This window comes from Ranitomeya variabilis, chromosome 5 (genome assembly GCF_051348905.1).
Source record: "Ranitomeya variabilis isolate aRanVar5 chromosome 5, aRanVar5.hap1, whole genome shotgun sequence".
NCBI lineage: Eukaryota > Metazoa > Chordata > Amphibia > Anura > Dendrobatidae > Ranitomeya > Ranitomeya variabilis.
Window position 1 is genome coordinate 91,477,619 of NC_135236.1, and position 14,536 is coordinate 91,492,154.

The window sequence follows — 14,536 nt, forward strand, 5'->3', positions numbered from 1 at the left end:
GTCCGAGTGTGGTCGATGAAAAAGACTGGCCTTATGCGGACAGCACTAGGACCAATATTATTCAACAGGACTGATTAAATTACCATTTTTTCACAAGGTGCAAACATCCGTGTGACATAAATCGCAGTCTTTTCCATATGTCGGATGAAACTTGGCAAGTTTTTCGGTATGCAAAAAAAAAAATCGGATCCCAAAAGGATCAATAAATCAAACTTGATTTTGGTCTTCTAAATTGTATCCACTGTTGATTTATAGAAACGAATGCCATGCAGATGCTATACGGATGGCAATATAGATGAAAAACCAGCAGATGACATGGCTCCCGAAACTATCATTGATTGTGGATACTTCATACTAGACCTTGGAAATCAAGGTCCCGGAGTCTGGAGGAGGAGTGGAGAGAAGACAATCCAAGCTGCTTGAGGCCTAGTGTGAAGTTTCCACAATCAGTGATGGTTTGGGGAGCCATGTCATCTGCTGGTGTAGGTCCACTGTGCTTTATCAAGACCAAAGTCAGTGCAGCCGTCTACCAGAAAATTTTAGAGCACTTCATGCTTCCCTCTGCCGACAATCTTTTTGGAGATGGAAATTTGATTCTCCAGCAGGACTTGGCACCTGTCCACACTGCCAAAAGTACCAATTCCTGGTTTACAAACAACAGTATCACTGTGCTTGATTGGCCAGTAAACTCGCCTGACCTTAACCCCAGAGAGAATCTATGGAGTATTGTCATGAGGAAGTTGAGAGACACCAGACCCAACAATGCAGACGAGCTGAAGGCTGCTATCAAAGCAACCTGGGCTTCCATAACACCTCAGCAGTGCCACATGCTGATCGCCTCCATGCCACTCTGCATTGATGCAGTAATTGATGCCAGGATCCCTGACCAAGTATTAAGTGCATTTACTGAACATACATTTCAGTAGGCCAGCATTTTGGATTTTAAAGTTTTTTTTTCAAGCTGGTGTTATAAAGTATTCTAATTTACTGAGATAATGACGTTTGAGTTTTCATTGGCTGTAAGCCATAATCATCAACATTAACAGAAATAAACACTTGAAATAGATCACTCTGTTTCTATTGACTCTATATAATATATGAGTTTCACTTTTTGTATTGAAGAACTGAAATAAACTAACTTTTTGATGATATTCTAATTTTGCGAGATGTACCTGTATATTCATCTTTTACATTTTAAAATTAACAAAAGGAAAAATGGTCCAATGCAAAAGTTTGGGCATCCTGCATGGTTAGTACCCCCTTTTTCAAGTATCACAGCTTGTGAACACTTTTTGAAGCCAGACACGAGTCTTTCAATTTTTGTGTGAGGGATTTCATCCATTCTTCCTTGAAAAATTCTTCCAGTTCTGTGAGATTCCTGGGTCGTCTTGCATGTACTGCTATTTTGAGGTTTAGCCACAGATTTTCAATGATGTTCAGATCAGGTGACTGTGAAGGCCATTGTGAAATCTTCAGCTTGCACCTTTTTAGGTAGTCTATTGAGGATTTTGATGTGTGTTTAGGATCATTGTCCATTTCTAGAAGCCATCCTTTTTTCAACTTCAGCTTTTTTACAGATGGTGTTATGTTTGCATCAAGGATTTGCTGATATTTCATTGAATCAATTCTTTCCTCTACCTGTGAAATGTTCCCTGTGCCATTGGCTGCAAATTAATCCAAAGCATGATTGATCCACCCCCATGCTTAATTGTTGGTGAGATGTTCTTTTCCTAAAATTTTGTGCCCTTTTTCTCCACACATACCTTTGATCATTGTGGCCGAAGAGTTCTATTTTAACCTCATCGGCCCACAGGACTTGTTTCCAAAATGCATCAGGCTAGATTTGATGTTCATTTGCATGCATCTGTCGCTGAAATTTATTATGAGGATGCAGGAGAGGTTTTCTTATGACTCTTTCATGAAGGCTATATTTGTGCAGGTGTCTCTGAACCGTAGAACAATGTACCACAGCTCAAGAGTCTGCTAAAATTTTCTGAAGGTCTTTTGTATTCAAGCAGGGGTTGTGGTTTGAATCTCTAGCAATCCTAAGAGCAGCTCTCGCTGAAATTTTGCTTGGTGTTCCAGACCTTATCTTGACCTTCACTGTTAATGTTAACTGCCATTTATTAATTACGTGTCAAACTGAGGAATGGGCAACTTGAAAACGCTTTGCAATATTCTGATAGTCCTCTCCTGCTCTGTGGACCTCCACCATTTTCATTTTCAGAGTGCTGGGCAGCTACTTAGAAGGATCCATGGCTGCAGTTTTTCGGCACAAGGTTAGAGGAGACTGTTTTTTTTAATGCTGGGATATTTGAATCACCTGACCTTTCCTAACAATGATAGTGACCAAGCCATAACACTAACAGGCTAATTAAGGTCTGCAACCTTGGTCAAAGTTATCTGAACACACAAATCTGCAACGGTGCCCAAACGTTTGCATTTGCCCACTTTCCTTTTTGTAATTTTAAAAATGAAAAAAAAAACCCCAAAATATATACATATTTATTTGCCTAAAATACAAAGTAAATAAATTTAGGCCTTTTAGAGATCATTTAATTTTCAACTTGCTTAACTGTTCACAATAGCAGTAATTTTGTCCAGTGATGCCCAAACTTTTACATGCCACTGTATGGGTCTATTCACATGTCCATGTTTTTCACAGACTGTCTGTCACTGAAAATCAAATGTCCATTTTTCTCCGTTATCACAGATGAAAATAATTATTATTATTATTATTATTATTAAAAGAGCTAATACAAGTTTATGGGCCATGAAAAACACATACAGCTCACAAATGGCATCTATGTGAAATTTTTATTGGTACGATTTGTGCTACATTAGATGGTTTGATAACTGATTTTTTTTGCATTTCTTGGGGTAGGTGTGGGGACTGAAAAATGATAGTTTGGAATTTTGATTTTATTTTCTTGATGGCATTTACCATATGGATTAAATTATTTTATATTTTAATAGATCAGACTTTAACATCGGTAGCAATATTGAATATGCTTTTCCTAACAAGAACCGGTACTGGGACCAGCCATGATGGAGAATGCTCATCCTCTTCCTCTGAGCGTGCCGCTTCAGCACTGGTGCCTTCTGGGGTCTTCTCTCCCTCAGCTGAGAGAGTTTCACTTTCCGGCATCTGGCTCCACCACATGACTAAGCTCATGGGCTAGGAGGCTCATGTACGGCCGTGGCGTAGTCGTCCATTGAACCATCATTGGCAGTGTTCCTTGAGCAGCACCTCTTGCTTGAAAGCTCCCCGCTGCGGACCTGTGGGAGATAACCTCTGGCATCTCCTCCTCGTTGCACACCTCTATCGGGTAGTTCTTCTCTCTCTATGCCATTCTTGGGAGAAGCTCACCGCTACATTCCTCACTCCTCGTATGCGGCAGTGAAAATGGCACATGTCGCTCCACCTCTCTAGGCCTGGATTTCTGACTCTACAACCGCATCATGTTTCACTCTAATTGGCTCCTCCTTCTGCCATGTCCCCTTCTATTGCAATCTTCGACTCGTTGGGCTGCGCCTCATACTGCGCTGCACCCTCCTCCAGAACGCACCTCCCATTCCAGGCTGAACTCTTAGGCACCATCTATGCTCAAAATAGGTGGTTCTTCTTCTCTTTACTACTGCCATCGCCATTCTTGAGTCCATACTTCGGGCCACCATCTTGTGCCACAAGTCTTCTAGTACTCTTATATCTGTACCACGAGCCATATCTTCCCTGCTTTCTTTGTGCAGCCCCAGTGAGTGTTAACCTTTTATGACATACATGAGCATCAAATACATTTATGTTGTGAATTCTGCTCTTGGGCTCCCTCCGGTGGTTATAAGTGGTAGTGCTGCTGTCTCTGGATCGCAGCATTCATCAGGTGTGTCAAGTTTTTGCAATCCTGACTGGGCTATTTAGTCTTGCTTGACCCTTTAGTCAGTGCCAGTTGTCCATTGTTCCTGGAGGATTCACATTCCTTCCTGGTCTCTCCTGCTTTGCTGTTCATTGCTTGGACTCCGTCCTAACCTGCAGTAGCTTTAGCCAGAGCGCTCTGCATATCTCCCTGAGCACACTACGCAGGCGCCGGACTATCACGCTGTTGGCATCTACTCTGCGGCCACAGCGCAGACTCGGTCTGTATACACAGTGTTCCTAGCCTCTTTCCCAGTCTGAGCCACTGCGCAGACCCGGATATGACCGTATGGGTCTTGTGTATAAATACTCGCAGCCTTACACATTTGCTCCTACATCACCCACCAGGCGGACGCGCTTCCACACAACTCCACCAGAGCTGGTAATTATTAAGTCGTTCTCCTCTTGCTTACAGTGGCTTACTTGTTTTACTGGCCATTTGCTTATTCCCTGTTGTTTTCTCTCTACTTCCCCTTAGCCCTATGGGAACTCGGCTCTTTCTCCTCTCCTCTACCTCTTTGGCATAAGGTCAGTGCATTTCATCAGCGACCTGATCGCTGCACCTGGTTTTCCTGTTCTAGACTTGTATATGTGCTCTATGTGACTGTTTCTCCATAATAGCCTTGCTCCTACCTGCAAAAAATGGGGGACTCCCCACCCCTATGATAGGGTCTTCACAGTATGTTCTTGTAATTGTATGGGACAGAGTACTGTTGTTACAGCTGTCAATTAGTACCATTATTAATTTTGGACCTGATGTTATTGTTGTTTTTGTTATTGTTTTTCTTGTTTCTCCTTTTTTTTCCGGTTCTTTTTAATATATTACATGTATATATGTTCAGTTCACTTATATGTTTGTATCTGTTTTACAGTGAGGTTTTGATAAAGACCCGCTGGGGTCGAAACGTTACCCGAATTGAATAGTCCGCCACCCATTTACCTCCTAAAAAAGCACCTGGTGATGTTTATTGTATATGTTAATAAAGAAACTACACAGTTTGCTGAACTTTCAACCAATTAAGTGCGGCTTATTTTTCCTATACTTGGACTATTTTTGTTCATGCCTGCACCAACCCAGTGACAGTGTGCACATCTTTTTCCTGGATTTGGTGTTCATTTCAACAAAGATAAGTTCTGGCCTTGATTTTTGCTGTCCACATGCTGTGGCCTTATTGTTCAGTTCTTTTCCATGTTTTTGTCTTTTCCAGCTTGGTCTGTATAAGGATTTGTTTAGCCAAGCTGGTATCTCTGGAGATGCAGATATACCCTCCACATCTTTAGTTAGCTGTGGAGATTTTGTATTTTCTGTGGTGGATATTTTCTAGTGTTTTAATACTGACCGCATAGTACTCTGTCCTATCCTTTCTATTTAGCTAGAAGTGGCCTCCTTTGCTAAATTCTCATTTCAGTCTGTGTATGTTTTTTCCCTCTCCTCTCACAGTCAATATTTGTGGGGGGCTGTCTATCCTTTGGGGATTTTCTCTGAGGCAAGATAGTTTTCCCTTTTCTATCTCTAGGGGTAATTAGTCCTCCGGCTGTGTCGAGATGTCTAGGGAGTGATAGGTACATTCCACGGCTACTTCTAGTTGCGGTGTTAAGTTCAGGGTCTGCGGTCAGTACAGGTACCACCTTCTCCAGAGTACGTCTCATGCTGCTCTTAGGCCACCAGATCATAACACATTTAACCCTTTAGAGTGTCAGGGAGCAGACAATCAGCTCTACCACTCCTACAGCTGCACTTAAAGGGAATCTGTCACCAGGCTTTTTCTACGTCATATGAGAGCAGCATAATGTAAAAAAAGAGACCCTGATTCCAGTGATGTGTCCTTTAGCTTTCTGGGTGCACCAGTTATGACACAATCAGAATTCTTAGATGTAGCATGAAGTAGAGCTGAGAAAGAGATGGCATGGTCAGACCACTTGGCATGAGGCAGCTAGTCTGGGCAGTAATAATCTCCTACTAATTAAACATTAACCCTTTCTGACATCGGACGTACTATCTCGTCGAGGTGGGGTGGGCCCGTATGACCACCGACGGGATAGTAATGATATTAATGAGGTATCGCTGTAATCGTACTGACCCGAAGAATAAAACTGCTTTATTCATTTTACCAAACGCGGAATGGTATAAACACCTCCCCCAAAAGAAATTCATGAATAGCTGGTTTTTGGTCATTCTGCCTCACAAAAATCGGAATAAAAAGTGATAAAAAAAGTCACATGCCTGAAAATGGTACCAATAAAAACGTCAACTCGTCCCGCAAAAAACAAGACCTCACATGACTCTGTGGACCAAAATATGGAAAAATTATAGCTCTCAAAATGTGGTAACGCAAAAAATATTTTTTGCAATAAAAAGCGTCTTTCAGTGTGTGACGGCTGCCAATCATAAAAATCCTCTAAAAAACCCGCTATAAAAGAAAACCCATCCCCCCTTCATCACCCCCTAAGATGGCGAAAAATTAAAAAATTAAAAAAATGTATTTATTTCCATTTTCCCATTAGGGTTAGGGTTAGGGCTAGGGTTAGGGCTAGGGTTAGGGTTAGGGCTAGGGTTAGGGCAAGGGTTAGGGTTAGGGCAAGGGTTAGGGCTAGGGATAGGGTTAGGGTTGGGGCTAGGGTTAAGGCTACAGTTAGGGTTGGGGCTAAAGTTAGGGTTAGGGTTGGGGCTAAAGTTAGGGTTTGGATTACATTTACGTTGGGAATAGGGTTGGTATTAGGTTTAGGGGTGTGTCAGGATTAGGGGTGTGGTTAGGGTTACCGTTGGGATTAGGGTTAGGGATGTGTTTGGATTATGGTTTAAGTTATAATTGGGGGGTTTCCACTGTTTAGGCACATCAGGGGCTCTCCAAACGCGACATGGCGTCCGATCTCAATTCCAGCCAATTCTGCGTTGAAAAAGTAAAACAGTGCTCCTTCCCTTCCGAGCTCTCCCGTGCGCCCAAACAGGGATTTACCCCAACATATGGGGTATCAGCGTACTCAGGACACATTGGACAACAACTTTTGGGGTCCAATTTCTCCTGTTACCCTTGGGAAAATACAAAACTGGGGGCTAAATAATAATTTTTGTGGAGAAAAAAAGACTTTTTATTTTCACGGCTCTGCGTTATAAACTGTAGTGAAACACTTGGGGGTTCAAAGTTCTCACAACACATCTAGATAAGTTCCTTGGGGGGTCTAGTTTCCAATATGGGGTCACTTGTGGGGGGTTTCTACTGTTTAGGTACATTAGGGGCTCTGCAAACGCAATGTGATGCCTGCAGACCAATCCATGTAAGTCTGCATTCCAAATGACGCTGCTTCCTTTCCGAGCTCTGCTATGCGCTCAAACGGTGGTTCCCCCCCACATATGGGGTATCAGCGTACTCAGGACAAATTGGACAATAACTTTTGGGGTCTAATTTCAACTGTTGCCCTTGAAAAAATACAAAACTGGGGGCTAAAAAATAATTTTTGTGGAAAAAAAAAGAATTTTTATTTTCACGGCTCTGCGTTATAAACTGTAGTGAAACACTTGGGGGTTCAAAGCTCTCACAACACATCTAGATGAGTTCCTTATGGGGTCTACTTTCCAAAATGGTGTCACTTGTGGGGGGTTTCAATGTTTAGGCACATCAGTGGCTCTCCAAACGAAACATGGCGTCCCATCTCAATTCCTGTTAATTTTGCATTGAAAAGTCAAACGGCGCTCCTTCCCTTCCAAGCTCTCCCATGCGCCCAAACAGTGGTTTACCCCCACATATGGGGTATCAGCGTACTCAGGACAAATTGTACAACAACTTTTGGGGTCCAATTTCTTCTCTTACCCTTGGGAAAATAAAAAATTGGGGCGAAAAGATCATTTTTGTGAAAAAATATTATTTTTTATTTTTACGGCTCTGCGTTATAAACTTCTGCGAATCATTTAATGGGTCAAAGTGCTCACAACACATCTAGATAAGTTCCTTAGGGGGTCTACTTTCCAAAATGGTGTCACTTGTGGGGGGTTTCAATGTTTAGGCACATCAGTGGCTCTCCAAACGCAACATGGCGTCCCATCTCAATTCCTGTCAATTTTGCATTGAAAAGTCAAATGGCGCTCCTTCGCTTCCGAGCTCTGCCATGCGCCCAAACAGTGGTTTACCCCCACATATGGGGCATCCGCGTACTCAGGACAAATTGTACAACAACTTTTTTGGTCAATTTTCTCCTGTTACCCTTGGTAAAATAAAACAAATTGGAGCTGAAGTAAATTTTTTGTGAAAAAAAGTTAAATGTTCATTTTTATTTAAACATTCCAAAAATTCCTGTGAAACACCTGAAGGGTTAATAAACTTCTTGAATGTGGTTTTGAGCACCTTGAGAAGTGCAGTTTTTAGAATGGTGTCACACTTGGTTATTTTCTATCATATAGACCCCTCGAAATGACTTCAAATGAGATGTGGACCCTAAAAAAAAATGGTGTTGTAAAAATGAGAAATTGCTGGTCAACTTTTAACCCTTATAACTCCCTAACAAAAAACAATTTTGGTTCCAAAATTGTGCTGATGTAAAGTAGACATGTGGGAAATGTTACTTATTAAGTATTTTGTGTGATATATCTCTGTGATTTAATTGCATAAAAATTTAAAGTTGGAAAATTGCGAAATTTTCAAAATTTTCGCCAAATTTCCATTTTTTTCACAAATAAACGCAGGTAATATCAAAGAAATGTTACAACTATCATGAAGTACAATATGTCACGAGAAAACAGTGTCAGAATCACCAGGATCCATTGAAGTGTTCCAGAGTTATAACCTCATAAAGGGACAGTGGTCAGAATTGTAAAAATTGGCCTGGTCATTAACGTGCAAACCACCCTTGGGGGTAAAGGGGTTAATTATATGGAAACAACAACACAGAGCCTAATAAGTGACACATCCCTAAAATCTGTGTCTCATCTCCTACCTTATGCTGTCTTCAGATTACATAGTAAAAACCTTGTTGTAGATTCCTTTTAAATGCCACAATGAGAGAATTAAACAAGCATAGGATGTACTATTACGTCCTATGATGGGAAAGGATTAATGATACTGTTCTAAGGTACAAAAATACAATGGAGGTGGGGTAATGTATAAATAAAAAAATAATTTATTCTTTGAGTGGTTTCAATTGTCAGTACCAAACTATTTTTTTTATGTTTTACTACCTTTTGCAGAATGAAATAGAATAAAATGTTATTTTAGTTTTTAGATTAGTTCATTACATAATCCCTCTCATAACCAATAAAATCTGCACCATTGCATTTATTGTCCCATACATTAAGACTTTCTCTGTCTTCTAGGACATTTACACCCTCAAAGTCACACTGGTCTTGAGGTTATACTTGAGGGATAGAGGGCACAGTAAACTGTGGGGATGGAAGGGTTGTAGTGCTGTCGCTGCTGTGGCCGATGGTCAACCCTCAGGATCGATGTGGTCCATAGGCATGCTTCACATTGACTGTGCACTCCGTCTTACTGTAACACGGCACTGACCTCCTTCTCCTTCTACTTCTACTTTTTTTCAGATAGTCCCCGTTTTGATCTCTTACCTTTTTCCCGTGAGACTCCAGCTGTCACACTCTATTATCAATGGAGCGTGTAAAGCTTGTTCTCGGATCTGGAGCAATGTCCCCAACTTACACTGCTCTGATATGAGATTTAATGTGTTTTAAATCTTTTCTCCATTAAATAAATATTACAGGGTGGTTTTAGGGTAAAAAAAAAAGATGCAATTTAGCGCTAAGACTTTGTTTCCTTGTAACATTAATTATGCACTGACATCCAGAAATACATGTCAGTCAGCCGGGTCCTTCATAATCCTTGCTTTTTGATCTCATCAGACAGAAGCAGATAAAGTTACGGGTTAAAGGCCTCATGAGTGCAACCGCTCCTTGAATTAATCCATTGAAGAGAAGACTCATTGAAGACAATGAAGAGTTGGTTAAAGTATATAAAGCCCAGCTTAATGGAAAATAGCGCATATGTGTAGATAATGTCATCAGTGGTGCGGTGTTATTCCTAAAGGGATAATAATAATCCCTTCAATAAAACACTAAATCAGGAAATTAAACTTTTGTCGCTTTGCTAAATTTTCTGCATAATCCTGAAACATTACGTCTTGTAGAAATTCTTTAGAGACCAAACGGTGAATTTCCGGCTAATCAATGCCGACCTCTTATCCAAGGAAGTGTTCTTTATAGTAATATTTTGTCCTACTTTAGATAGGACATGGGAGTTTTCTGCTGCTGTCAGTTGTCTTACAGCCAGACACAGGAGCATGAGGAGGAGGAGAAGTAGGAGGAGAAAGAGGAGGAGGAGCCTTGAGGAGGCGGAGCTCTTGAGACATTCAGAAAAGATTCTTTATGTATTTTTCAGTTTACATTGTGATATGAGACAATAAGAAAATAAGACAGGATAAAAAGGGAGAGCGTTAAGTAAGGGACTGGTGGGATTTTTTAAAAAATTTTTGGGCATTTTTTATGGTTGGTGTTATTTTAAAATGTTTGACAAAAAGGTTAAGATTAAGTCCAAACAGGGCAAAAAATTGAAAAAATTGAAACTGCTGCAATGACACAGTAAGCCACGGCCACACAGGAACTTGAAGAATGATTTTCATTCTGACTAAAGTGTCACCTGTGAATTTAAACCCAATATTTATGTGACTTGATTGGAGTTTTTGCGCTCCAGGTAGGAGGACACTATGCCAATAAAGTCACATTTATCTCCTGAAGGTTATAAGGTACCTGCAACTTTGATACATTCAGAATAAACTCTTGGTAGTAAATGGTGGATACTCCATATAAATTTCAACTTTACAGATACTTCTGTCTCCCGTACCTGTGGTATGCTGCTCACAGAAGACCGAAAGTTCTGCAAGACCCTGGGCAAGTCCTCCACTCCGATGCCAACCTCTTTATGCGTCTTCTGATTCAAGTAGAAAGTACAAACTATTCCTGCACTGGGAAAGAGGAAAAGACAGAGTTTCACTATTTTATTACATTACACCATTGATTGTACCAATCATTAAACTGTATGACTTGTAAGCAAAGCACAAACACCTAAGAACTCATGAATGCCCACATACTTAAGGCAGATAATACCAACACTTTAGTTTACTCTCATATTGTCAAGAAGCTCAACATACAATTCGTAGATACAAGCTCAGAGATATTCTGGAACCATTGATACCGTACATCGGTGCAACAGTGCCTCTCATGTGCCTAGGATGGGTCGGTATTGTAACCTGGCATATTTAGTTTTTGTATACCCTTCTGCCCAGTGTCATAACCTTTTATTTTTCCGTCAACATAGCTGTACGAGGAGCTGTTTTCTTGAGGAACGAGTTTTAGTTTTGAACTATATCATTTATTTTTCCTTATAGCATTCTGAAAAAAATGTGATAAAATTCCAATTGGGGAGAAGTAAATAGTAGTGATAAGCGAATATACTCGTTACTCGAGATTTCCCTAGCACGCTCGGGGGTCCTACGAGTATTTTTTAATGCTCGGAGATTTCGTTTTTCTTGCCGCAGCTGAATTATTTACAGCTAGTAGCCAGCATAAGTACATGTGGGGGTTGCCTGGTTGCTAGGGAATCCCCACATGTAATCAAGCTGGCTAATAGATGTAAATCATTCAGCTGCGGCAAGAAAAACAAAATCTCCGAGCACTAAAAAATACTAGGAGGACCCCTGAGCATGCTCAACAAATCTCGAGTAACGAGTATATTCGCTCAATACTAGTAAACAGAAAAAACTATCCTGCACTACCTCTGCTACCTACTGTTAGTGACAGGTGCCCTTTAACAAAAAACTCTCTTTCACATAAGTGGTGGGCACTGTTATAAACTTTGCATTAGGCCCAGGCTGTTATGATCTGGTGACCTTGGAGCCGCATGAAAACTTTCTCTGGAGTCGGTGGAACCTGTACTGACCGCAAATCCTGAACTAACACCGCAACTAGAAGTAGCCGTGGGGTGTGCCTAACAAACCCTAGACACCTCGACACAGCCAGAGGACTAAATACCCCTATAGATGGAAATAGGAATGCTATCTTGCCTCAGAGCAGACCCCCAAAGGATAGGCAGCCCCCCACGAATAATGACTGTGAGTAGGAGAAGAATAGACACACGCAGGTAGAAAACAGGATTTAGCAAAAGAGGCCACTCTAGCTAAATAGGAAAGTATAGGACAGATTACTAGGCGGTCAGTATTAAAACCCTTCCAAAAATATCCACAACAGATAATACAAAAAGTTCCACAATCTAACTAAAGACATGGAATGTATATCTGCCACTCCAGAGAATCCAACAAGACTGAGAAAATACTGACACAATCTAAGCTGGACAAGAAAACACAAAGAATAGCATTGAATTGTGAAGCACACAGCATGTGTGCCACAGGAAAAAAAACCCAGACACTTATATTTGCTGATTTGGCAGAAAGGCAGGAGGAACCAGGCAGAGGTCCTACACCTCCCAACAACAATTGACAACTGGCAAGGACTAATGAATCCTGCACACCTAAATACCCCAGTCAGAACTGCAATCAGCAGACACACCTGACCAGGACTGCAACCCAGGGACAACTGCATTACCACCTACTACCACGGGAGGGAAGCCAAAAGCAGAATTCACAACAGTACCCTCCCCTTGAAGAGGGGTCACCGAACCCTCACCAGCGCCCCCAGGCCGATCAGGACGAGCCAGATGAAAGGCACGGACCAGATCAGCAGCATGGACATCAGAAGCAAAAACCCAAGAATTATCCTCCTGGCCATAACCCTTCCATTTGACAAGGTACTGAAGCCTCCTGTTGTGAACTCTGTTTTTGGGCTCCCTCTTGTGGTCACAACTGGTACTGTGTGAGTGCTGTCTTTGGGCTCCCTCTGGTGGCTCTTTGTGTCATTCTGCAGGTCTGAGGCTTGATCAGCTGTCTCGTTATCTGTTAGCTGGTTTCCTATTTAGTTCACCTGGACTCTCAGTTGTTGCCTGCTGTCAATGTCTTCAGTGCTATTTTGGAGCTCTCCTGCAGTCCTTCGTTATCAGTCTCTTCAAGAGAAGCTAAGTTTTGCTTGGTTCATTTTTTTGACCATCAGTGGTCATATGTTTCTTGGTTTATTTTTGTTTCTTGTCCAGCTTGCTAATATGTGATTTCCTTGCTTGCTGGTAGCTCTAGGGGGCTGAGTTTCTCCCCTCACACCGTTAGTTGGTGTGGGGGTTCTTGTATTCTCAGCGTGGATATTTTGCATAGGGTTTTTTACTGACCGCACAGTTCCCTATCTGTCTTCTGCTATCTAGTATTAGTGGGCCTCATTTGCTGTATCTGTTTTCATTTCTACGTTTGTGTTTTCCCCTTACCTCACCGTTATGATTTGTTGGGGGCTTCCTATATCTTTGGGGTGATTTCTCTTGAGGCAAGTGAGGTCTTACTTACCCTCCAGGAGTAGATAGTTTCTCAGGCTGCGTCGAGACGTCCAGGATTTTAGGCACGTTCACCGGCTACCTTTAGTGTGTTGGTTAGGATCAGGTTTGCGGTCAGTCCAGTTACCACCTCCCTAGAGCTCGTGTCTATGTTCATAAACTTAGCTAGTCCGTTTTTTGATCCTCAGCCACTAGGATCATAACAGTACAGCAGGCCGAAAAGTGTTTAATGCATCGCAGAAGTGGGATAAGAGAAGCCCTGAGTACAATTTTTTTTTTTCTCTCTATCTTTGCTGCAGTCTGTCCAGCTTCTCTCATCCCCTTAATCTCTGGGTGGTTTTGTGTTCAGCTGCAGACATGGATATTCAGAGTCTGACTTCTAGTGTGGATCATCTTGCTGCAAGGGTGCAAAGCATTCAGGATTTTGTTGTTCATAGCCCTATGTCAGAGCCTAAAATACCTATTCCTGAGTTGTTTTCTGGAGATAGATCTAGGTTTCTGAATTTTAAGAATAATTGTAAATTATTTCTATCTTTGAGACCTCGTTCCTCTGGTGATTCCGCTCAGCAAGTTAAAATTGTTATCTCCTTGTTACGTGGCGACCCTCAAGATTGGGCTTTCTCTCTGGTGCCAGGAGATCCTGCATTGCTGAATGTGGATGCGTTTTTTCTGGCGCTTGGACTGCTTTATGAGGAACCTAATCTTGAGAACCAGGCAGAAAAGGCCTTGCTGGCTCTTTCTCAGGGCCAGGATGAAGCTGAGGTGTATTGTCAAAAATTTCGGAAATGGTCGGTGCTTACTCAATGGAATGAGTGTGCCCTGGCTGCAAATTTCAGAGAAGGTCTTTCTGAAGCCATTAAGAATCTTATGGTGGGGTTGCCCACGCCTGCAAGTCTGAATGACTCAATGGCTTTGGCCATTCAGATTGATCGGCGTTTGCGGGAGCGCAAATCTGCGCACCATCTGGCGGTGTTTTCTGAACAGAGACCTGAGTCTATGCAATGTGACCGAGTTCTGACCAGAATTGAGCGGCAAAATCATAGACGTCAAAATGGGTTGTGCTTTTACTGTGGTGATTCAACTCATGTTATCTCAGCATGCTCTAAGCGCGTTAAAAAAATCGCTAAACCTGTCACCATTGGTACTATACAGCCTAAATTCATTTTGTCTGTTACTTTAATTTGTTCTTTGTCATCCT

General features: G+C 41.7%; 1 protein-coding gene and 1 long non-coding RNA gene across 3 annotated transcripts in view; one reads left to right on the forward strand and one right to left on the reverse strand.

The window, feature by feature from the left end:
- PROM2 (prominin 2) overlaps positions 1-14,536 on the reverse strand; it is a 141,739-nt gene that overhangs the window by 67,451 nt on the left and 59,752 nt on the right. For both annotated transcript variants that reach the window (XM_077262949.1, XM_077262951.1), the window contains exon 4: positions 10,756-10,876. In XM_077262949.1, the coding sequence (XP_077119064.1) occupies positions 10,756-10,876 (121 nt within the window). The remainder of the gene's footprint in view (positions 1-10,755; positions 10,877-14,536) is intronic.
- Positions 4,029-4,932, forward strand: LOC143775101 (uncharacterized). Its single transcript, XR_013215584.1, has 3 exons — positions 4,029-4,295; positions 4,392-4,441; positions 4,786-4,932. It is a non-coding gene; the product is annotated as an uncharacterized LOC143775101 (long non-coding RNA).